The 23,554-nt window shown below is 48.8% G+C and overlaps 1 protein-coding gene across 3 annotated transcripts in view; it reads right to left on the minus strand.

The window, feature by feature from the left end:
• The window catches only part of MTOR (mechanistic target of rapamycin kinase), a 64,910-nt gene extending 41,775 nt beyond the window's left edge, over positions 1-23,135 (minus strand). Inside the window, exons 1-27 of one of the 3 annotated variants that reach the window (XM_039367368.1) lie at positions 22,979-23,135; positions 21,912-22,104; positions 21,223-21,331; positions 20,143-20,375; positions 19,149-19,349; positions 18,839-18,973; positions 17,743-18,018; positions 17,142-17,250; positions 16,022-16,208; positions 14,631-14,759; positions 12,895-13,139; positions 12,590-12,805; positions 11,905-12,110; positions 11,124-11,246; positions 9,959-10,048; positions 9,726-9,818; positions 9,364-9,498; positions 8,980-9,109; positions 7,915-8,165; positions 6,033-6,074; positions 5,208-5,294; positions 3,998-4,165; positions 2,852-2,964; positions 2,484-2,646; positions 1,334-1,426; positions 930-1,076; positions 58-200 (exon numbers count right to left, since the gene is read on the minus strand). In XM_039367368.1, coding sequence (XP_039223302.1) covers positions 58-200; positions 930-1,076; positions 1,334-1,426; positions 2,484-2,646; positions 2,852-2,964; positions 3,998-4,165; positions 5,208-5,294; positions 6,033-6,074; positions 7,915-8,165; positions 8,980-9,109; positions 9,364-9,498; positions 9,726-9,818; positions 9,959-10,048; positions 11,124-11,246; positions 11,905-12,110; positions 12,590-12,805; positions 12,895-13,139; positions 14,631-14,759; positions 16,022-16,208; positions 17,142-17,250; positions 17,743-18,018; positions 18,839-18,973; positions 19,149-19,349; positions 20,143-20,375; positions 21,223-21,331; positions 21,912-22,031 — 3,944 coding nt within the window. In that variant the 5' untranslated portion in view covers positions 22,032-22,104; positions 22,979-23,135. Of the gene's footprint in view, positions 1-57; positions 201-929; positions 1,077-1,333; positions 1,427-2,483; positions 2,647-2,851; positions 2,965-3,997; positions 4,166-5,207; positions 5,295-6,032; positions 6,075-7,914; positions 8,166-8,979; positions 9,110-9,363; positions 9,499-9,725; positions 9,819-9,958; positions 10,049-11,123; positions 11,247-11,904; positions 12,111-12,589; positions 12,806-12,894; positions 13,140-14,630; positions 14,760-16,021; positions 16,209-17,141; positions 17,251-17,742; positions 18,019-18,838; positions 18,974-19,148; positions 19,350-20,142; positions 20,376-21,222; positions 21,332-21,911; positions 22,105-22,612; positions 22,769-22,978 lie in introns of those variants that run through there. The other 2 variants (XM_039367369.1, XM_039367370.1) reach the window with 2 other exon arrangements.
• Between the last annotated feature and the right edge of the window lie 419 nt (positions 23,136-23,554).

A 23,554-nucleotide genomic window follows, 5' to 3' on the forward strand; every position in this document is an offset into this window, starting at 1 on the left:
TTAAGCAACTGAGGGGATCCTTCTCTGCCTTCTCCCTGATTGGTGTGGAATTTCTACCTGGCCATGGGGTTGTAGGCCTGAGCCAAGGCCCAGCATGAGCGCAGCGAAGGCGACGAGGAATCTTTCAACAATTCCAGGCTGAGCCGTCTTAACCACTCCAACCAATCGTCCTTGGAAACTCTTCGGGCTGCTCCCCAGGCCTAGAAGACAAAGCGTCCTTCTGTGAGTCGCTGCGACCAGCTACTCATCAGGGCCAGAAAATCTGACAGTGGGGGGGGGGGAACTCCGCTTCTGCGGCTCTGAAAGCACCCCCAAAACCACGTGGCTGAAGTTCGGTGGAAATTTTCCGGCGTTCGACGGGCTGCTTTGCGACGGTGCAAGGAGTTGGAAGGTGGGGGTCACATGACGGCAGATAGGTATGACCTAGAACAGTGGTGGCGAACCTATGGCACACGTGCCAGAGGCGGCACTCGGGAGCCCTCTCTGTGGGCACATGTGCCATTACCCCAGCCTCGCCTCCCCCCACGACCCCCTCTTCACCAGCAGCCCCCCTGGAGGAGAGCTGCCCCTGAGCGTGGCCCACACGGAGCAGCGCAGCCAAGGACATGGCAGCCAGGCAGTGTAGACAAGACACTGCCCTCATGCCCCATCGCGCACAGTTGATGCTGTGGGGTGTGGGCAGAGGGTGTGGCTGCCATGCGCTGCTGGGCTGCCTGGGCGATCTGGCCCTGGAGGAAGTGAGTGGCCCTGCGGGCAGGCAGGGTGGGAGCGGGACAGGGAAGGGGGTGGAGCAGGGGTGGGGCCAGTTTTTGGGCACTTGGTCTCTAAAAGGTTCGCCATCACTGCCATAAAGCATCGGAAACTCGTTTCTGAAGATTGCTGCTAATCTTGCAAGGCGTGTCTCTGCCTAGCGCAGCCCCACGGTTTACCTTCTGTAAATTGATGGTGCTGACGTGCAGCTTCTTCATGGGCCCCGTTTCAACCGGGCCGCTGGCAAGGGCCTCTCCTTGGCTGCTCCTCTGCATGCGGTGCTGGTAAATCAGGGGGTCATCTTCTTCATCAGCAAGAGTGTAGCCCTGATGCAGAGCAGAGCAGCTATTCAGCAAAACCAAATCTAGTTTTATATTTGGGTAGCACCGCTGCGCGCTTGTGGCCGAATGGAAAGGGTGCGATTTGCCCCTTTCTCGTATAAAAATGGAAGGCGCATGATGGTCTTAAAGTGAAATTCAGGTGCATTGATAAGCTCAGGGCAGGAGCAGAGAGGAGAGACAGGTGTCCTTCAAATAAAGGGGTCGCCCTGCCATCTCCTCCTGCTTCTTGGGGATTCACTGACCTTCACAATCCTGCAGATGAGGACGTCGTACCGCTGGTGATTGATCCTGTGACGCATCAGTACTTTGTTCACCATCGGGATAAAGATCTGATACTGCAGGGGTGAGAAGGAGAGTTAGCACCCCGGAGAACAAAAGCAGCCGAAGAGAAAAGCAGCTCGGAGCCAACGGCAAGAGTGGAATTTTTAAAAATTAAATCTGCACCGGGAGATGTCCTGAGATCTAACATACCACATTCAATACCTGCTTTCCGAAACAGCTGGAGGAAAAATCATTAAAAAAAAAATTAATAGTAGATGGTTACATTTAACCAAGTTTGTCTTTCCGCTGTGGAATAATTTACAGCTCTTTGTTATGGTGTTAATTTTTTGGCCAAAGCAACCGTCTCAATTTTCAAGCGTCACTGATCCAGTTAAAGAGGTAGTTTCATATTTTGCAACAACAAAAAACAAAAACCTAGAGGATAGAATCACTATTTCATTTAAAGCTACACAATCTAATGTCTATAGAAGCTAAAAGTTCAGAGTTACAGTGTCACTTTCCCAATCACCTAAGGAACTATTTACAGAATACAGAATAACAGAGTTGGAAGGGACCTTGGAGGTCATCTAGTCCAACCCCCTGCTCAGGCAGAGAACCCTACACCATTTCAGACAAATGGCTGTCCAGTCTCTTCTTAAAAACTTCCAGTGTTGGAGCATTCACAATTTCTGGAGGCAGGTTGTTCCACTGGTTTATTGTTTTAACTGTCAGGAAGTTTCTCCTCAGTTCCAGGTTGCTTCTCTCCTTGATTAGTTTCCATCCATTGCTTCTTGTCCTGCCTTCAGGCGCTTTGGAGAATAGCTTGACTGCCTCTTCTTTGGGCAGCCCCTGAGATATTGGAAGATTGCTATCATGTCCCCCCTCGTCCTTCTCTTCATTAAACTAGACAGACCCAATTCCAGCAGCCATTCCTTATATGTTTTAGAATAAGTTAAACCCCCCCTTCTTTGTGGCAGCCCCTCAGATATTGGATCACTGCTATCACATCACCCCTAGTCCTTCTTTTCATTAAACCAATTCCAGCAACCCTTCTTGATACATGTTTTAAAGGAAAGGAGTTAAATTCAGCCAAGCCAGGATCTCTCCCTGGAAAAATAATGCCCTTCTCACCTTCTTCCCCAGCTGGAAGACCAAGGAGGAGAGTGTGTCCATGGCAGTGGTCCGAAGCTCCGGGCTCTGGTCGAGAGTTCGCACGATGGGATGGATAATCCGCGAAGCGTAATCCGTGAAATCGAGGGACTCCGTCAATCGGTCCACGGTTTCTAAGGCAGCTCTGCGAAAAGGGAAAAACAAAGCACTGTTAATTGTAAACACACACACACACACACACACACACACACTGGACACAGATAACCCAAAAGAGAGGCAGGTTTGGACATCCTTCAAGAAAATTAAAAGTATTTGAACACTACCGGCAGCGTCTTTTATTTAAAGCCTGTAAAACAGTGAAGATGCACGTGGACAGCATCCATCCTTACTTGCGAGCAGACAACGGGGCATCGGGCGCATCGAAAAGCTTTACAATGGGAGGCAGTAATAAGTGCAGGTAATCATCCAGATTGGCGCCAAACAGCTGGATGGCATTCAGCAGCTGGAAAAAAAGCAAATTCGATGTCAACATCCAACTCGAGAATCCAAATAAAACTCCAGGTTCATTCCGTCTCTGAAAAGCTCACTGTTTATTAAAGACACCGCATGGTAATGTCGAAGTAAAACTTAACTGTGAGGATCCAACACCAATTCATAGACTTAAACAATAATTTTTCCCAGCCAAGACCCCAACGTCTTACGAAGTCCACATAAACAAGTTCACTTTGTTATGGGAACCGTCCGCTTCAAATCCACACCTGTTCTGGTGTCCTTGAAAAGGCTTCAGGCTCTCACGGCGTTCAGCTGAATCGTAGACGTTTCGTTTCTCCATCTAACCCACTTGAAAGTTAACACCTCCCCCCCTTAATGTAAAGGCAAGTTGAAACACAGAGGCATCTAGCTGCCAACATTTCAACCTTGACATTTGATAGGAACCAAGGGCAAGATTCAAAACAGCCACTCTGGCATTTTCTAATCCTAATTTATTTGAGTGAGTTAAAAAAAAACCAGCAGTTGGGACATGCTCTTCCGTGTTTCTAAACACATGAAGTTAGGTCTTCCTGAGAACAAAAGCCAGATGAAAATTAACTTGTCCAGGCCTGCAGCAGCCCAGGAGTTTGGGGGGGGGGGAGCTGATCAGAGTTTGAACCAGACTAGGGCAGTGATGGCGAAGCTTTTAGAGACCGAGTGTCCAAACTGCAACCCAAAACCCACTTATGCATCGTCGAGTGCCGGGTGGCTGCGGTGGTAACGGCAGACTGGGTGGGACTAAAAAGTTCAATCAATTAATTCCAACTTTGCAAGATCTTTTTTTTTCCCACGAGAAGTTGAAATTGAACCGTTTTTTTTTTTTGCACACGGCGGCGGAGGCCTAAAGCGAAAAGGTTTTATAAAACCCAGCTGAAGGCCTAGGACTGGGGCGACGGCGCCCGTGCCCACAGAGAGGGCTCTGAGTGTTGCCTCGGGCACCCGTGCCATAGGTTCACCACCACTGGACTAGGGTGTGGGATGCAACCACCTGTGTTCCAACTCACCTTGGTGGAAACGTTGCGGCTGCTGCTGCTGTCGTGCATGAAGACGCGAAGCATATGCGGGATGAGCTGGGGAAGGTAGAGCTTGAATTCCCCACCAAGAGCCACCACTATCTGCTCAATGAGGAGGATAATTGTGCTCTGGATGGAGTTATTTACCACCCAGAAATCCTGGACGGGGAGTGGAGGGGGGGAGAGAGAAAGAGATGGAAAGGGAGCAAAATTAGGATAGAAAGCCAGAAATCATGAAAAAGAACTGAATCTCATTACAGGTTAAAGTGCTTCGAAGGCTCACTCCAGCATCAGAAGCTTCAATTCCATCTCGGAAGGATGGAAATTTGCTTTATATTCAAAATCTTACGGTGGACCAAGCCTGCAGAGATCTGAGACTGGATTTCCCCCCACCCACCCCATCCTCCAGTTTAGAACAAAAATTTCTCTTTGATAGCAGCTTCTACTTTTTTAAAAAAAACTGAATTTCTACCCCATTTTATAGTATCTCCCCTCTCCTGCTTTTCCTGGACATCCTTCTTGCTGGAATTGGGTACGTCTAGTTTAACAAAGAGAAGGACGAGGGGGGACATGATAGCAGTCTTCCAATATCTCAGGGGCTGCCCCAAAGAAGAGGGAGTCAAGCTATTTTCCAAAGCGCCTGAAGGGAGGACAAGAAGCAACGGATGGAAACTAACTAAAGAGAGAAGCAACCTAGAACTAAGGAGAAACTTCCTGACAGTGAGAACAATTAACCAGTGGAACAACCTGCCTCCAGAAGCGGTGAATGCTCCAACGCTGGAAGTTTTTAAGAAGAGACTGGACAGCCATTCGTCCGAAATGGTATAGGATTTCCTGCCTGAGCAGGGGGTTGGACTAGATGACCTCCAAGGTCCCTTCCAACTTTAACATTATTATTATTATTATTACGTTCTCCAGCAAGGCAGGTTATCAGGGAACGTATCAAAAAGCTGGAACTGTTATTCCACCGAAGAGCCCAGGGAAGTATCGCAAAAGAGCTGAACAAATCTTGTTCTCGATTCCACATGAATGAACTAACCCCAGTTATGTGCATTGTGCCACTGCCTTCTTCATTTGCCTTCCATAAGGACTAGCCTCCCGGTGAGCTGCTGTTAAATGTCAAAGGAAATTCAAGGCCCATACCTTTCCCTCTTTTAAAACGTCCCCTCCCAGTTGTGAATGTTCAAGGGGTTGTACTCACTCTCATGAGAGTAACAATTTCATCCATGTAAGGTCGGATGTGGCTTCTCACGAAAGAGACCAGCATGCCCAGTTGCTGGAAAAGGAACTGGGAAAGGAGAAAGAGCAAAAGGACAGGCGGGCTTTGAGGGAGGGTTTTCAATCCTCACCACCACCGCCACCACCACCACTTCACACACTCTTTTGCTTCTAGGTCTTGCTATCCCCTCCCCCCCCCCAGCACACATTTAATTTCAGCAGCTCACAACCCTGGTTTGCCAACGGGGCTGTGGTTGTGCCGGAATCTCGAGGAGGAGTGTGCTGAAGCACTTAGGCAAGCGCAGTGGTGAAGGCTGAAGTTTCAGGCATGCAAACACAAACACCACAAAGAGCCCCGAAGTTTCCCAAGCCCGCTTCCCAAACCTGTCCCTGCCCTTCCTCCCAACACGCTTTTCCCTGTTATCCATAAATTTTCCCTCTCTGCGTGCCCGGCACCCTCTTTGGGAAATGAGATAGTAGAAAACGGAGGGGGCTTGCAAAAAAAAACAACAACGAGAGAGGTGGTTAAGTTTCAGGCCACGAACACCACGATCAAGAGAGATTTTATAGGATTGGTGCAAATCAGGACCCCCCCCAGCTGATCGTCCACCTTGACAACGCAAAACAGAGCAGAGAGAGAGAAAAGGACCAAGTTGGGGGGAAATTGTGAGGGAGTGCTGTGGAAAAGAGGTAGCCCAAAAGGGGCTTCCTGCTCTGTCTTTGATTAGGACGTTGGGAGGCTTTGTAGCCAACTCAGGAAGTGCTCTTTTTTGGGGGGGGGGGGCACTGAAACGCCAAGTGTACCCACCTCGGCTCTTCTCCCCAGCACACTATCACCATCTTCTTTTACCTGCAAATTTTTAAAGACAGTAGGCAAAGTGCATCAAAGGCGAGGCCAGGTCCAGCCAGGCAACAAAGCTCGGATTGCCAAAATGGGGGCTTCGGCAATCACTCAGGGGTTTCCCACTCTGGGAGAAGGTGGGTCTACAAAAGCTTCTTTAGAATGGCTCCCACCGAAAGCAGCACAGTTGTTGGGGCTCCAGACCTTCAGTAGATGCTGAAGCTGAGACTGGATGGATTCTGCTTAGACCCGCAAGGATCCTCCCTCCCTCCCTCCCTCCTTCCTTCCTTTCCCTCCCTCCCTCCATCTCATTCTCATCTGCTTCCTTCCTTCCCATTCCCATCTCCTTCCTTCCTTCTCATTCTCATCTGCTTCCTTCCTTCCTTCCCATTCCCATCTCCTTCCTTCCTTCCTTCCCATCTCCTTCCTTCCTTCCCATTCCCATCTCCTTCCTTCTCATTCCCATCTCCTTCCTTCCTTCCCATTCCCATCTCCTTCCTTCTCATTCTCATCTGCTTCCTTCCTTCTTTCCCATCTCCTTCCTTCCTTCTTTGCTATCTCCTTCCTTCCCATTCCCATCTCCTTCCTTCCTTCCCATTTCCATCTCCTTCCTTCCTTCTCATTCTCATCTGCTTCCTTCCTTCCTTCCCATTCCCATCTCCTTCCTTCCTTCCTTCCCATCTCCTTCCTTCCTTCCCATTCCCATCTCCTTCCTTCTCATTCCCATCTCCTTCCTTCCTTCCCATCTCCTTCCTTCCTTCCCATTCCCATCTCCTTCCTTCTCATTCCCATCTCCTTCCTTCCTTCTTTCCTATCTCCTTCCTTCTCATTCCCATCTCCTTCCTTCCTTCCCATCTCCTTCCTTCCTTCCCATTCCCATCTCCTTCCTTCTCATTCCTATCTCCTTCCTTCCTTCCTTCCCATCTCCTCCCTCCCTCCCTCCCTCCCTCCCTCCTTTCTTTCTTTCCTTTCCTTTTCTTTTTTCTTTTCTTTCCCTGGACTGCATTCTGCCTCTTACGGTTGCAGTCAAGTTTCAACCCAAGAGACAAACCAAGATCTGGGTTTATCAGCATCAACTTAGTGGCTGGCCAGGAACAAGGTGTTCTCTCTCTCTTTGCCCCACAGTTCTTCACCTGCAGTTACAACAAACTCCCAGCTGGGTCATGTTCCTCAGCCTGGGCTGTTTGAAGATGTACGGACGTCAGCTCCCAAGGAATTCTGGGAGCTGAAGTCCACAAGTCATAAAAGGGCCACGTTTGAAGACCCCTGCTGTAGAGCCTTGCAGGTGATGGTGGCTTCTTTAAGAGTTGCATCAGGCTCTCGTTGACAGTGGGGCAACACAGAATGCGTGAGCCTTAGATGAAAGGAGAGACTTAAAAGGGGGCATTTTGGCAATAGTGGCCGGGAGCTGGGAGAGCTTAGCCAGCAGGGACGGGCCACATTCTCTCCTTCTGGAGAGGACAACGCAAAACGCGTGAGACAGAGACTTGAGAACAACTGGGCAGAAGCACGCCAAGAACAGCTAAACAGGCTTCATTTTTCTAGGCAGGACAGTGATTCCACCTGGGAGTAATTACCATTAAAAAGGAAGTCACAGGGCAGCCAGCTTTAGGACGAAGGAGGATGAGCGTCAAGAGGAACAACAGCCACAAAACCAAAACAAAACAGGGAATGGAAATGTTCACTCACTTCTTCAGTCTGCTGGCAGAACAGATCACTCAGACAGTCCCAGCCCCCTTCTTTCTCCAAAGAGCACGGCCACCTTTCTATATTTTTTAATATATATATATATTTTTGCTATTTGAAGTGATTTCTGGTTTCTGGGGACAGGAGAAAGAGGCGCACTCACCTCCCGGATGGCCCCGTCGCACACCCGAATGACGTTGAGGAAAGTCGGCATCACTTGAGGCAGGAACTGCACACACTTCAGGCCGAGGGATTTGAAAATAAAGGTGATGGCCTGGACCACCATGGTGTGGTGGTGAGACAAGGACTGGTCCCGGAAGATCCTCATGAGGGCCACCATGGAGACGGCCGGATAGAACTCGTCCAGGGGGAGGTTTCCCATGTTAACCAGCATCTCACTGGTGCTGTAGTCAGCTGCAAAGGAGAGGCTCTCCATTCAGTGTTTGCAGGGCACAACAGCTGACCAACAAGCGGGCCGAAACTGGACGGTTTGTAATGACTTTATAGATCTGAGGTGCAAGCAGGGTGGAGCTAGTCATCCAGAGCACTAGATGCCCTAATTTTAATTCCGATAATCCAATTTAACCGTACAATAGTTTTGTTTCCAAGAATCTAATGCAAAGGGTCTTCAAACGTGGCCCTTTGATGACTTGTGGACTTCGACTCCCAGAATTCCTCAGCCAGCGTGCCTGGCTGAGGAATTCTGGGAGTAGGTCCACAAGTCATCAAAGGGCCACGTTTGAAGACCCCTGGTATAGACTCTCCTGCTTGAGCAGGGGGCTGGGCTAGATGACCTCCAAGGTGTCCCTTCCAACTCTTTATGTTCTAGCTCAAGGGTCTTCAAACTTGGCCCTTTGATGACTTGTGGACTTCAACTCCCAGAATTCCTCAGCCAGGCACCTCTGGTATAGACTCTCCTGCTTGAGCAGGGGGTTGGGCTAGATGACCTCCAAGGTACCCCTTCCAACTCTTTATGTTCTAGCTCAGGGGTCTTCAAACTTGGCCCTTTGATGACTTGTGGACTTCAATTCCCAGAATGCCTCAGCCAGGTCCACAAGTCATCAAAGGGCCAACTTTGAAGACCCCTGACCTAACGCCACGCCCAAGCTCAAATGAGCTAATTTCTGATTTTTTTTTTTAAATCGAACTACTAAATAACACAACGGCTTTTGGGGTGTTTTTTTTTAACAGAGGCTGGCTCAGAACGTCCTTTCCTCAGCTCACTTACAAGAATCTTGGCTGGATTTAGATTCTGAGAGACTCACAGCCGATGAATCCCTGGACTGGTCTATCATACCGATGTTCACCTTATGTTTATACGGGTCCAGAGCTCCCAAGAGGCCAAGGACACGAATAGCCTAGTAGGGAAAGAAAAAAAAAGGGTGTGTGTGTGTGTGTGTGGAACGAACATCAGACAAAGGATTCATTTGCACATTTGCACAATCGGTTTCCCGGGGCACACTTTCTCCTGATAGAGGATCGCGTGACCCTGTTTTTCTTGGAGGCATGAAACATGGATAAAATCACTTTTTCTCAGATGCATTTGAGGGAACTTTCCGAAGCCCGTCCCCCCTACTCAGCCTGCTGAGTGGAGAGAGCCAAGGACGCCTACCTCTCTTCGTGTACCCTGGTTCTGCTCTGTTTTCAAGAAGTTCAGCAGCACCTCCAGGAGAGTGGGGTACTTCCTATAGGGTTCCACCACGTAGCCAGTGCTGGCTACCAGCTGTCCCAGGGTCCACAAAGCCACCTGCAAAAGATCCCACCCCACAGAAGAAAACAGAATTACGTCTCCATCTAAATCGTTTGCTAAATAGCTTAGCCCAGGGGTGGTGAACCTATGGCACGGGTGCCAGAGGCGGCACTCGGAGCCCTCTCTGTGGGCACGCATGCCGTCGCTCCAGCCCCGCCTCCCTCTGCAGCCCCCTCCTCATCAGCAGCCCCCCCAGGGCAATGTGTCAGGTACAAGGTCATCACCTGTCTTTTGGCCAGCAAGGAGGAGTCCTGGAGCATGTCCATGATGATGATGAACAGCTCATCCACCCACTTGCGCATCTCCAGCCCGCTCACCTGTTGAGGAGGAAAAACCCGTACATGAAAAAGCAGCAGAGTCCGGAACGCAAAGGGCAGAAACGAGGCAGGGGATGGATGGTGTGGTGGGAAGGGACTCTCTATCCTTTCAGCTGAAACAGGCTACCTGCGTAACTTACCTGGGCCAGTTCACCGATGGTAGCCAAGACGTTATTGATCACGCCGGGGTTTGGATCAGGATCTGGGTCTTTCAGCTTCACGATTAATGCCTGTCGAACGACAGCAGGCGAAAATGACAAGTCAGAAAGGATCACATGATATACAGGCAGTCCTTGACAGTCCCTTTGATGACTTGTGGACTTCAACTCCCAGAATTCCGTACCTGGCTGAGGAATTCTGGGAGTTGAAGTCCACAAGTCATCAAAGGGATGAGTTTGAAGACCCCTGACTTAAGACCACAATGGAGCCTGGGATTTCTGTTCTTAAGTGAGACATTTTACGACCTTTCTTGCCTCAGTTGTTAAGTGAATCATTGCAGTTGGTAAGTTGGTAACCCGGTTGTTAAGTGAAATTGGGCTTAGTCGTAAATACGAGCCAGTTTTGCCACTTTTGATCAGGTGACCCTGGGCAGGGAACTGTCCCAGGTCACATTTTTTCAGTGCCGTTGTTACTTTGGACAGTCGCTACATCACAGCATGCACAGCCTTATTGCGCCAAGATAACCCAGGAGTAAACACAGCAAATAGTGGTCTGTATTAAATGGTGGTTTATCTTACACTATCTACATTACACACCGGGAATAATATACATACATGTGGTAATACAGCACACTCCAACACAGAGCAGTTACAGCAGGAAACAGGAGAGAGAGACACAGACACTCCATCAAAAGCCTTCCCTTTTATACTCAGGCTCTTAAAGGGATACAGACCTTGCTTGCTCTTAAAGAGACACAGACCCTATCACTGCATCATCTACCTTACATTACATCAGCTGGTTAGCCTTTAAATCAGCATGGCTGGCTCAGGAATTCTGGGAGTTGAAGTCCACGAGTCATAAAAGAGCCAAGGTTGCCTACCCCTGCTTTAAATCATTACTCTGACACAATACATGTATCGTTGTTAAGTCGAGGACTACCTGTACACATTTCTTTCTCATCCTATGGAGGAAAGGACATTTTAAGCTCTCTCCTCAGTAGGAGAGAGATGGGATGAATCATTAAATCCGCCTTTATTTCAACAGGGCGGAAGAGAGCAACTGAAGGCTGATGGCCCTGGAGGCTGTGTCGCATGAACGAAGGGGTGTGTTTGGGGATTCAGAAAGTCACCCCCACGGCCGCCTTACCTTGAGGATGGGTTCCATATAGGGGCGAATGAGCCGTGGGGCATTGGATACCAAGTGTCCCAACATCCTGGCACTCTGCTCTTTGATTCTGCCCACGCCACTGTGTTCCAGCTCGGTCAGGATCTGGAAGGGTGAAGGGGATGGTTCCAGGTTAACAGCAAGAGAAGGAAGAAAGGCATTTCAGCTCAGAAGTGAAAGGCTGATTTGCGTGAATTGGATGCCCTTATTCCTCAAAGGGCCAAAAAATGCTCCTGTGAATTTTCTCCACCTGTTATTTATCACTACTAATATACCCACATTATCGATAGCACACTTAAGCTTATATACCGCTACATAGTGCTTTGCAGCCCTCTCTGAGCGGTTTACAGAGTCAGCCTATTGTCCCCAACAGGATCAAACTCCTGGCAATTGGCAGAATTAGCCTGCAATGCTGCATCCTAACCACCGCGCCACCAGGGATACGAATCCACCATTAGTAGACATTAATGTACCCGCTCAGAATGGTCTCCCATTTTCTATCATTTCTGCTTCAGAGCAGAAAGAATCTTCAAGGGAGATGGGTGGGTTAAGAAACAGGAAATGTAAATAAATAAAAACAGTGAGAACTTCTGAAAACCCACAACTGTAGCTGTGGCATCGGAGCCGATGGCATGCTTACAAAGACAAATATGAAAAACCAAAATGGTCCCATTTACCTCCGAGCTACAGTTAAGTGATTTTTTTGAGGGTATCGCCAGGGCAGACGGGGTTTGGAGCTTGAGGCCTCCTCCAACGCTCTTACCTGAATTAGCATTTTCCGGAGGAACGGCATGACAAAAGCTGGGTTCATGCTGCTCAGCCGGCCCACGGTGCAAATGGCCAGCTCCCGGATCTCAAACACCTGGTCATTCAGAGCGACAAAAAGCGCTTGCAAGTTCTCCGCCTGGGCCAGGTGGGCATCAAAGCGCTCGTCCAAGGACGCCAGCACGCAGAACCGGATGTCGGGGTCTGGAGAGGGCAGATTTGTACAGCAGATAATAGAATAGAACAGAACAGAATAGAATGAAGACAGATGGGATGAGGACGGGAATAGAATAAAATAGGAATAGAATAGAATAGAACATGGAAAGAAGAATAGAATAGAATAGAATAGAATAGAATAGGATAGAATAGAATAGGAATAGGAATAGAATAGCTTTATTGTCACTTCAAATGTACATTAATCAGCATACATTAAAATGAGATTTTGTTGCATACAGCAACAGATGCTTGGGAAAAGGATAGCCCAAGTAGGGAGGACCATTATCCACTGACTCTTGGTTTGCTCCAGCGCCATCTGCATAGACTACTACTAATCCTCGACGTACGACCAAAATTGAGCTCCAAATTTGTATTTCTAAGCAACCCACAAGCTCGGGGAACGAGCCCTTCACCCCCAATTCTGTCATAGGCCCAGAGCACCCTCTTCCCTGGCTCCTGATGCTCACCGGGGTCCGTGATCCCGACCACCAAGAGCTTGCTGAGGACATCAGCCACCACTTGGACCGCCGTCTGGCTGACCACGTGGGCGTGGCCACTGATCAAGTGAATGGAAGGTGTGAGTAAGCGGGAACACGTCCGGGCTGCTTCCATGCGCACTTCCTTGTGCTCGCTGTTCAGGAAGTGATCCGCGCAGTGCCGGACGAACTGAGTCAAGGAATGCCCTAACGAAAGGGAGCAAAGGGAAATGGGGAGGTTTGGCCAGGCTCCCTTACCTGGCCCAGGGGCTTTCTCCGCTGGATTTCTGCCTTACCTTCAAATTCGAAGCTGCCCAGGGTGCGGAGGGCGAGAGTGATGCTGGCCACGTCATTGGCCTCGGGAATGTTGGTGAGGCTGGGAGAAGCCAGCTGGTGGGCGAGCCCTTTCGGCATGCCCGGGTGGCGCAGCGGGCGATGCATCAGCACGAGGGAAAGCATCTTCAGCAACCCGTCCTGGATCTCTTTCTTCAGCTGTGGGATCTGGCGACTCAGGTCGTACAGGACAGCGGTCAGGGCAGGGCTGAGGACAAGAGGCAGAGACCCATGGATGAACTGTTGGTTGAGGCTTACGATCCTTGCCTAGATATTGTATTACTGTGCAGTTTGGATCTATTACTGTTTCGGATAGGAAGGCCGTGCAGAGAGTGGTGAGGACGGCAGAAAAGACGATTGGAGGCTGGCTTCCTCCTATTCAGGTCATAGAATGTAAGTGATGCTCGACCAGGGTCCGCAGGATTGTCGGGGACATAACACTCCTTGTTACCATCAGGGAGGAGCTTCGTGGTACCCGAAGCAGAACAAGCAGATTCTATAATAGGTTTGTACCATATAGTATCAACTTTGTTTCCGCTATGTATTCAAAATGGATTGTGATTAATATGTGTGTGTGTGTGTGTGTATCATATATATAGCACACACACACATACATAGTATATATATATATATACATATAGCATATATATATAGCATATACGTGTGTATACACACACAAACACACAAATATACATATATACATGTGTCTGTATGCATGTATGTGTGTAGGTATATAATAATAATAATAATGATGATGATGATGTTGGAAGGGACCTTGAAGGTCATCTAGTCCAGCCCCCTGCTCAGGCAGAAAACCCTACAGTACCATTTCGGACAAATGGCTGTCCAGTCTCTTCTTAAAAACCTCCAGTATTGGAGCAATCACTGATTCTGGAGGTAGGTTGTTCCACTGGTTAATTGTTCTCACTGTCAGGAAGTTTCTTCTTAGTTCTAGGTCAGTGGTGGCGAACCTATGGCATGGGTGCCAGAGGTGGCACTCAGAGCCCTCTCTGTGGGCACGCGCGCTGTCACCCCAGTTCTAGGCCTTCAGCTAGATTTTATAAAACCTTTTCGCTTTAGGTTCAATCAATCAGTCAATTTCAACTTCTCGCGGGGAAAAAAAAAGATCTTGCAAATTTGGAATTGATTGATTGAACTTTTTAGTCCCACCTAGTCTGCCATTACCACCCCAGCCACGCCCACCCAATGGGCCACACCTATCCGGCACCCAACGATGCATAAGTGGGTTTTGGGTTGCAGTTTGGGCACTCGGTCTCTAAAAGGTTCGCCATCACTGTTCTAGATTGTATATATTCATTTTCTTTTGAAACCAGGCATCAGAATTTCGTTTTTAATGTGCGCCAGAAAAAAGTGACAAAAGTAACAGTGAAGTTTATCTTATCCTTATTTCATCAGGGGAGTATACGCCGTGGATTTTAGCCCCAGGCCTGTGAAGAAACCCAATTCCCAGGCAAGAAGGTGCTTCCTAAGGCCCCGAATCTCAAGTGCTTTCTAGGCACTAAAGCAAACCCTCCCCCCCCAAGAAAGAGAAAACGTAGCAGCTGCTCACACATTACACGTTGGTTACTCACAACTAAACCCGATGCTGCTCTCAGGTATCATGGTATTATCACAACGTCGGGGGATTAAGAGAGATAAACACAAGCCCAAAGCAGAAGACAGAGTCTGCTGGACCTACCTCAGCCCCACAGCCAACATGGGCTCCAGAAGTTCCTTGATATCTTGCTGAATGGAGGGACCCATTGCTCGTGCCAGCATGCTGATGCAGGTAAAAACAGTGGCATCCACCTGCATGGATTTCTGTCTCCTAAGGAGGCATGGGTTACATTCCTTGAAGCAAGCCAAACCTTTCATACACAACGGTGACTTAGCCACATTAACGATCCTCGCCCCATCTTAACAGACAGTTTGAAGGTAGCAGGGCTGTCCCAGAGGTGCTGTTTCAGGAGGCAATTGGACTTTCTTCTTTTCCTTGGAAGACGTTTCGCTTCTCATCCAAGAAGCCTCTTCAGTTCTGACTGGATGGTGGGGAATGGGCCATCTGCGCTTTGGCTGGAAATGCAGACAACACAGACTCATCCCCGACAGCCTGCGCCCGTCTTCAACAGGGCAGAAAAACATCCTGAAGCCAAGAAGGCTCCACGTTCATTTGCACCACTCAGGTGACCCTGAGGACACAGACAAACCTCCAAGTGGCCTCAAGGACTCTCTAAAGGGATGCAAATGACCAGGAATATAAACCCTTCCGTTCCCCAGAGCTGAAGAAGCTTCTGGGATGAGGAGAGAAACGTCTTCAAAAAAACCAAGAAACTCCTGAAAAAGCACCTTTGGGACAATCATGACCTGGATGACGGGGAATCTCCCTAGACAGGTAGCAGGGGTGGGAAAATAGCTGTGACAGTGACCACATGAACTTTCCCAGCCAAAGACTTGATATAGGAAGTAGCTGTTTGGGGCAATGGGCTGGAGAGAGCCTTAAAGCTCCTATGGAATCTCTTTTGGATGACTCTCAACTTCGCCCAACGTCCGTTTGTGTTCACCAACGCTATCAACGCTCAAGAGTTCGGAATTGTTTCAATGGTTCGGGTGTCCACGCTGCTAACTTCGGATGTTTTTGCTTTGACAACAGTTAAGAGATGCAACCATTTTCTTCTTATGTTTTAGAGTTAGAGGATGCTGGGGGGAGGGGGAGGAATGTGCATGAGAGTTTAGCTAGACATAATAACACTGGACCTAGTGTGAGAACCAAGGTTATTGAAATAAGAGATGATAAGAATTGGCGGGGCTGGAGAACTGGAGGTGAAGCCTGCATTTCAAGCTAATTGGGGAATGTGATTTATGACTGTTAATTGGAGGAGGGAATTGTGCTTTGATACTGTGTGCCCAGGGGAGGGGAACTCGGTTTTTGGCTTCGACTGTGTTAGTGCCGATGTTATGCTACTCAAATAAAGATTCTTTAAGGTAAACAATGCCTGAAAGTTCTTTGAAGAGTTTCACCTCTCGGAACGACATTTAAAACAGGGTGCCCAATCCTGAATATCTCACAATCTCTGGAAGCCCCTCACTTACTTGTGGGTGAAGTCCTTCAACGGGAGGGCCCCCTTGATAATTTCGAGAACCTTGGGCAGGTAAACCTGGAACTCTGACCGCACAGCTACAGAGAGCAAACCCAGGGCTTGGAAAGCAGCCGTCCGCTCTTTTTCCTTCTTCACGCAGCTCAAGACGTGGCTCATGGTGTCGGGAAGGTAGTGGTCAGCTAGCCGCCCAACAGCAACGGAGGAGGATTAAAAACACACACTTGATTTAAGGAAACACAGGCTGCTAGTTCAGAGGATTCAAATATATTCCAATTAAAAAAAAATTGCAGGGAACCAACAAGGTAATCAGGGATAAACAGGACACACTTCGCACGTGCCCAAGATGTCATTCCTCTAAGTCTGTAAGAATGTGGAGGAGGAAGTGTTTGGTGGCTTCCTGAATTAAACTTTTTAACTAATTAGAAAATAGCAATAGCACTTAGACTTATACACCGCTTCACAGCCCTCTCTAAGCCTATGGCCCCGCCGTAACAATCTGGGTCCTCATTTTACCAACCTCGGAAGGATGAGTCAACCTTGAGCCGGTCAGGATCGAACTGCTGGCAGTGAGCAGTGAGTTAGTCTGCAATCCTGCATTCTAATCACTGTGCCATCATGACCCTTCCTTCCTTTCCTTTCCTTTCCTTCCTTCCGACTTAACAATAGCACTTAGACTTATATACCGCTTCACAGTGCCTTTACAGCCCCCCTCTGAGAGGTTTACAGAGTCAGCATATTTGCCCCCAACAATCTGGGTCCTCATTTTACCGACCTCGGAAGGATGGAAGGCTGAGTCAACCTTGAGTTGGTCAGGATTGAACTCCAGACTGTGGGCAGAGTCAGCCTGCAATGCTGCATTCTAGCCACAGCGCCACTACGGCCCTTGGCTGGTGGCACGGTGGGCCCTTCTTTCAACTGCTTAGTGACCTGCCATCAAACTGAACGTACCTCATTTCCCCTTATCATCTGCACACAGAACTAACCAATCTGCAGTATGGGCATATTTTGTTCTATATAACCTTCACAGAAAAGAAATAATAAACTAAATAAAAAGAAACTAAATCTTTCTAGTGTCTCCTTCCCAAGTACCAGCCTCAACCTCAGCTCTTTACCTGTGAAAGCAGAAGGGCGGAAAGCGGCCAGCCGTGGCAATAAGCTGAGGACAGTCATTTGAATCAAAGTGTTTTTGCTGCTTCGGCACTTCAGGACCCAGTAGCACACCTGTTAAGTGGAAGAGGTTCCATTAATAGCTGAGGCAGCACCCTCAAAGCAACAAGGAAGCCACTTCAAATGTCAGCTGGGAACAGGCAGCACAGCTTGAAAGCAGGAAGCGAGACAAAAGGCAAAGCTTATTTTCTCTTTTAAAATAACAAATAAAATAAGTTTCTCCTTTTTGCAGAAGATACTTGAACGGATGCTCAATCTGCAGTACTGGATAAACGCAGTTCTTGCGTCATTCTTTGAATAAGGCAGAATCTGCCGTCCATAACATCTCACCCAAACACAAAAAACGCACTTTTTGCATCACAGCAAGAGGTAGCTGAAAGTCAATTTTCAAAGGAGTTTTCTGCTAACTGGGATTCATCTGGATTTGAACCTTTGCTCTGCCTCAGAAAAATGCCCGGTTCAAATCGCAGTTGGGACCGACTGCCTTACCTGGGCTTTTCGGATGCTCTTCAAAAGCCCTTGCCTTTGGAAGGGGGGAAAGCTCACCTGGTCAAACTTCTCCTCCATCAGCTCTCGGCAGCATCGGCTCTCCACCAAGGTTGACTTGGCCGGGACCGGCAACGCCCCAAATCCCAGGATTCCCGAGTGGGGGCTGTAGCCCAGAAGTCCGATCAGGGCGTTGCACTGTTGGGGCTGTACGGATTGGAAGCTGGAGAAGGGGGTGACGTGACGGGGCTTGGTGCCGAAGCCCAAAAGATCCTTGCAGTATTTGTCGTGCACCAACTGCTGCTGGGTGATTTCTTCCATCTCTTCCCTGAGACGCTAAATGGAGACAGGAAGCAGAGGGTTAAGACTGGGGAGGCCCAAACAAGTAACAGGGTAGGCTGGCGCCTCAGGATAGGAAACAGAGAAGGGCAGCCTTGTGGACTCAAAGCAACTGCTTATCGCATCCACTTAAGAGCCTCTAATGGCAGCAGCTGTTCAATTGTTCCAATTCTGTTGGGCAAAATTTTACTTTGGCATAGAGCAGACATGTCAAACACAAGGCCCAGGGGCCGGGTGCAGCCCGCAAAGTGGTTTCATGTGGCTGCAAAGTGGTTTCATGTGGGGAGCAACAGTGAGGGAACGGCCCCCGCTGCCTTGGCCCTGGCTCTGGCCAGCTGGGAGCCAATGTACAATTTTGTGGTGGCCACCTTGGCACTTGCCCCGGTGGACCATGCCTTGGCACTTGCCCCGGTCCCACCCTCTTCTGCCAGATCTGTCCCACTCCTGCCCAGGCCCCCATAGGCACCTTTGATGCGAATGATGTAGAACTGGCCATGCCCACCGAGTAGGCCACACCCACTCCATCCACGCCCATCCAGTAGGCTGCACCCATTCTGGCCACACACACCCGTCCCCCAAGGGCAACCGCAATGCTGATGCAGCCCTCAATGAAATTTGAGTTTGACACCCCTGGCATAGAGGAATGATGGCGATGGAGAACCACGTATCTTTCTGCAACTCTGCGCTGGAAAACTCAGTCCAACTGGCCCCATTCACCAAGCTGTCCAGGTCACCATTTCCTTCAAGGTTTTTAATCCACGCTGAAGGACAGAAAGGTTTTGTAACGACGTGCCCCCTCCCCAACAGATGAACTCACCTCTCCTTCCATGCTGCTAATCCGCACCAGCTCATTGAGGATCAGTAAGGCACCGTGAATTCGGTCGTCCCGATTCACGCCCTTTTCCTTGGCCACGGACTCATCAAAGCCTTTCTCAGCTTCCTCATAGGTTTGCTGAAACCACATTGACTGTTGCTTAGAACTGAATATTAGCCCCTCAAAGTAGCTGTGCCTGATGTGATCTATGATAACCCCACATACCTTGCGATTCTAATCCTTCCCATAACTTCAACTGACCTAATGAGCTTATAACTTTGGAAAGAAAACCCCACATGCCCCTCTTCCTTACTCGGTACCACTGCGGCTTCTGCATCTCTTTCGACTCGCGTTGAGTGGTCAAGATCAGACAAGCTCGCAAAGCTGAGACGGCTCCTTCCCGGATGGCCTGTTTTGGATCCCACACAGCGACAAAGATGTTGTCAAAAAACGGCTGAACTTGCTGGAAGAAGAATGTGGGAACGCTGATGGCCAACTCTCTCAAAACCAAGACCTGGATACGGAAAAAGGGACCGACGATAATAGCAGTTTTATCCATCACTATTACACATTATTATTACAAATTAAAGGACGCTTGCTCCTGGGGAGGAAAGCTATGGCAAATCTAGACAGCATAGTAAAAAAGCAGAGACATCACCCTGCCAACAAAAGTGCGTATAGTCAAGGCCGTGGTTTACCCAGTTGCAATGTATGGCTGTGAAAGTTGGACCCTAAGAAAGGCTGAGCGCCAAAGAATGGAGGCCTTTGAACTATGGTGCTGCAGAAGACTCCTGCGAGTCCCCTGGACTGCAAGGCGATCAAACCAGTCAGCCCTAGGGGAGATCAACCCCGACTGCTCTTGAGAAGGCCAGATCCTGAAGTGGAAACTCAAGTACTTTGGCCACCTAATGAGAAGGACTCACTGGAGAAGGGCCTGATGCTGGGAAAGATGGAGGGCAAGAGAAGAAGGGGACGACAGAGAATGAGGTGGCTGGATGGAGTCCCTGAAGCAGCAGGTGTGAGCTTAAATGGACTCCAGAAGATGGAAGAGGACAGGAAGGCCTGGAGGAAGATTGTCCATGGGGTTGTGATGGGTCGGACACGACTTCGCAACAACAACAATTACACATTAGTTATTGATAAAAGCATTAATGTTGAATCAAAAGGGCTGTTGGCGCACAAACATCCATTTGTGGCTTCACAATAGATGTCAGAGGAATTAAAAGGAATAAAGTCTGTGTATTTCTCAGAAATAAGCCACCAAGTGCCAAAACCTCACACACAGCTTGAACCGTAGCTATTCTTACCGCTGCGTGTCTCCGTCCTTCATTCCTGTCTGCGCCAAGCCACTCCAGAGCCCGCTTCACTTCGAATTCCACATATTCGGCTGTGAAGGTATCACCGGCCATCGCAAGGCGCCCAATGGCCTTGGAGGCCATCTCCATGACAACGGGGTCATTTGATGGAAGAAGGTTCCTTAGGTAGTTGGCAAACCTGCCAATGCGCGTGGCATTGCCTCCCTCCACACCAATGAGGCTGGCTGAGGAGGAGAAAACACCAGCAAATACTTAAAAGCAGAGCTGCTAAAGGACTAATATGGGTAATTCACTGGAGGAAACAGAATCCAGGTAGTCCTCAACTTACAAGCGCAAACGAGCCCAAAATTTATCTTGCTAAGGGAGACATTTGTTAAAACGTCTTTCTTGCCACATTTGTTCAGTCAGTCACAGCAGTTGTTAAATTAGTTAAATTAATGAATCTGGCTTCCCCACTGAGTTTGTCAGAAGATGGCAAAAGATGGTCACGTGACCCTGGGACGCTGCAACCGTCATAAATATGAACCAGTTGTCAAGCATTTGAATATAAATCAAGGGACCCTGGGGATGCTGCTATGGTCCTAAGTGTGAAAAATGGTCATAAGTCACTTTTTTTCAATGCCTTTGTAAGTTTGGTCACTAAATGAATTGTTAAGTCGAGGACTCCCTGTATTCCTGCTACTTTTATCTTTTTTTTAAAATTTTATTTTATTCAAATACAAATAATACAAACATAACACATGTAAATTTAAATAAAAAAACGGTATTAAAAAAATACAAATATTACAGTGCACCCACACCCCTGGAGACCATTTTTATTACCTATATTTCTTCTCATATAACAACTAACAATATACGATACATTTCAATTGTGCCTACTTTTATCTTTAATCAAGTGTCATCAGCGCTAGGGCAGTGAAAAGAATTGAAATGAATTGTGTAAGTGAGGTGCTTCTTTGCTGGCACCTGGCACAGTGAATAGCCGTACTGCCCACGGCAACATTTTGGGGACACTTCACAAACAAGGGCCACAACAATATTCTTTAGGCAAGTCTACTTGGCTATACTCACCTATAGCCAAAATGCCTCCTTTCCTTTCGTTGGCATCTGAACTAGAGACCAGCTCAAAGATGTGATGGTTCAGCTGGTCGTAAAAACGGGTGGATTCCTCTTGACTCATCTGTGCAGGGGGGAAAAAAATATCCAAAGCCTTTCATAAATCCTTACCAGAAAAGGATGAAACAAAAAGAAAGAGTAGAAAGAGTACAGAGAAGAGCAACAAACATGATTAGGGGACTGGAGGCTAAAACATCTAAGGAACGGTTGCTGGAATTGGGCATATCTAGTTTAATGAAGAGAAGGACGAGGAGGGACATGATAGCAGTCTTCCAATATCTCAGGGGCTGCCCCAAAGAAGAGGGAGTCAAGCTATTCTCCAAAGCACCTGAAGGCAGGACAAGAAGCAACGGATGGAAACTAATCAAGGAGAGAAGCAACCTAGAACTAAGGAGAAACTTCCTGACAGTTAGAACAATTAACCAGGGGAACAACCTGCCTCCAGAAGTTGTGAATGCTCTGTAAACTGCTTAGAGAGGGCTGTAAAGCACTGCGAAGCGGTATATAAGTCTGAATGCTATTGCTAATAAAAGGAGAATATTTGTAGCTGGGGGTTGACATGAGGAACCTGGTGGTTTTCCTATAGACGTTTCATTACCCAACTAGCTGACATCATCAGCGCTATGCAGGCTCTTCCAACTTACTTCTCGAAGCTCCATGGTGACGTAATGCTGCAAGTCCTTCGCCGCCTTCGCCCGGGTCTCTTCATTACGGCTCTTGAGGCCACCAGCAAATTGCTGGAGGATAATGACCGTCCCGGACATGGTGGCATCGAGTCTCTGGGGTTTTTCCGTCGGGGGGAGAAGCAGATGCAGCCAAATCTTATCCGGAAGCAACCTGGGAAGGAGAGAGAAGAGAAACACGCAAGTCAGCCCACCTTTTCCACACGATTGGAGGAAACTATTCGTCAGGAGCCTCCAGCAAGGTCAAGTCTTCCGTGGGAACCTGCCAAATTCCAGATGTGGCCATTCTGGCGCAGCAGTTAGAGTGCAGTACTGCAGGCCACTTTAGCTGACTGTGTTCAGCAGGTCAGCGGTTCAAATCTCACCGGCTCAAGGTGGACTCAGCCTTCCATCCTTCCGGGGTAGGTAAAATGAGGACCCAGATTGTTGGGGGCAATGTAAATATATATATATATATACATTGCTTACTGGTGTACACCGCTTAGAGAGTGTGCTTGCACTTAAAGCGGTATATAAGTCTCATAAATAAATAAATAAATAAAATAAATTCTCAGCCTATCCCAATATTGGCCAGCTTGCTGAAAGACCTTCAACATCTGGCACACACACCCCCCCACCAGCACCCTAAAGGCGCCGTTGCTTTGTGGCCCCTGCCAACCTACCTCAGTGAGGTCTAGAAACTTGAGCAGATCAGCTGGCTAGGAATGACACCCCAATGACCCCGTTCTGGGGGCGGGGGGGAGCTGGGAGGAGGCCCACGATTGAGGGGGGCCCTTCACCCTGTGAGGGAGGGGCTTAATAGGTGGGAGGGGTCTATCCAGAGAGACGGGGGTCAAGAACCAGAGGGCGGGGCCTGGTGAGTGGGCGGGGCAACTGTCTGAGGGGGAGAAGCGAAGAGGTCGTCGTGGCCGCCGCCTGAGGCGCCAAAAGCCGCCGCACAAAACTCGTTTTTCGAAGCCGAAGCCCGACGGCCTTTCGACTCCGGGCTCGGCGAAGGCAGTCAGGCGGGGAAAGGCGCTGACACTCACGCCCAGGCCTGGCGGTGACCGGCTCCTCCGCCTCACTCGTCCATCTTCCCCCTCAGCTCCGCCATCCCTTTTCTTGCCTCCACTTTTTTTTTTTTTTTATTCCGCCCTTTCTGGATCGCCGGCGAATCCGACCAATCCTCTTCCGCGCGCGTAAAGACGGACAAGGGCCCAGCCAATAGAAAGGCGGGAAGAGAGAGAAATGACAGCTTCTCCTCCTCCCACTTTTCTCCTCTCCTTTAAGTTTCTACGGAGCGACCGCGGGAAGGGGGGGAAAAAAATGGGTGAAGATTGGACCAATTAGGAAAGAGGACGAGAAGATTGATACGGGAGCGGGCCAATAAGACTAGGAGAGAAAGCGTGGCCCGCCGAGTGAGTTCATAAGCAAGGCTTCCGCCCAAATGGCAGGCGGGGTTAGGAAGGCGCACGCGCGAATGGCCTCGAAAATACCTCAATGGTTGATCAGGTGGCCCAGAGCGCCTCCCTTTTGTTTTTCAGCGCACCCTTTTACCATAATTACCAGATTGACGCGCACACAAATTATTTGTTTCCAAACCCCGCCCCCCATACACATTCATT

Source organism: Crotalus tigris, unplaced genomic scaffold (assembly GCF_016545835.1).
Source record: "Crotalus tigris isolate CLP2741 ecotype Arizona unplaced genomic scaffold, ASM1654583v1 scf7180000020588.15403103151:6194809, whole genome shotgun sequence".
Taxonomy (NCBI): Eukaryota; Metazoa; Chordata; class Lepidosauria; order Squamata; family Viperidae; genus Crotalus; species Crotalus tigris.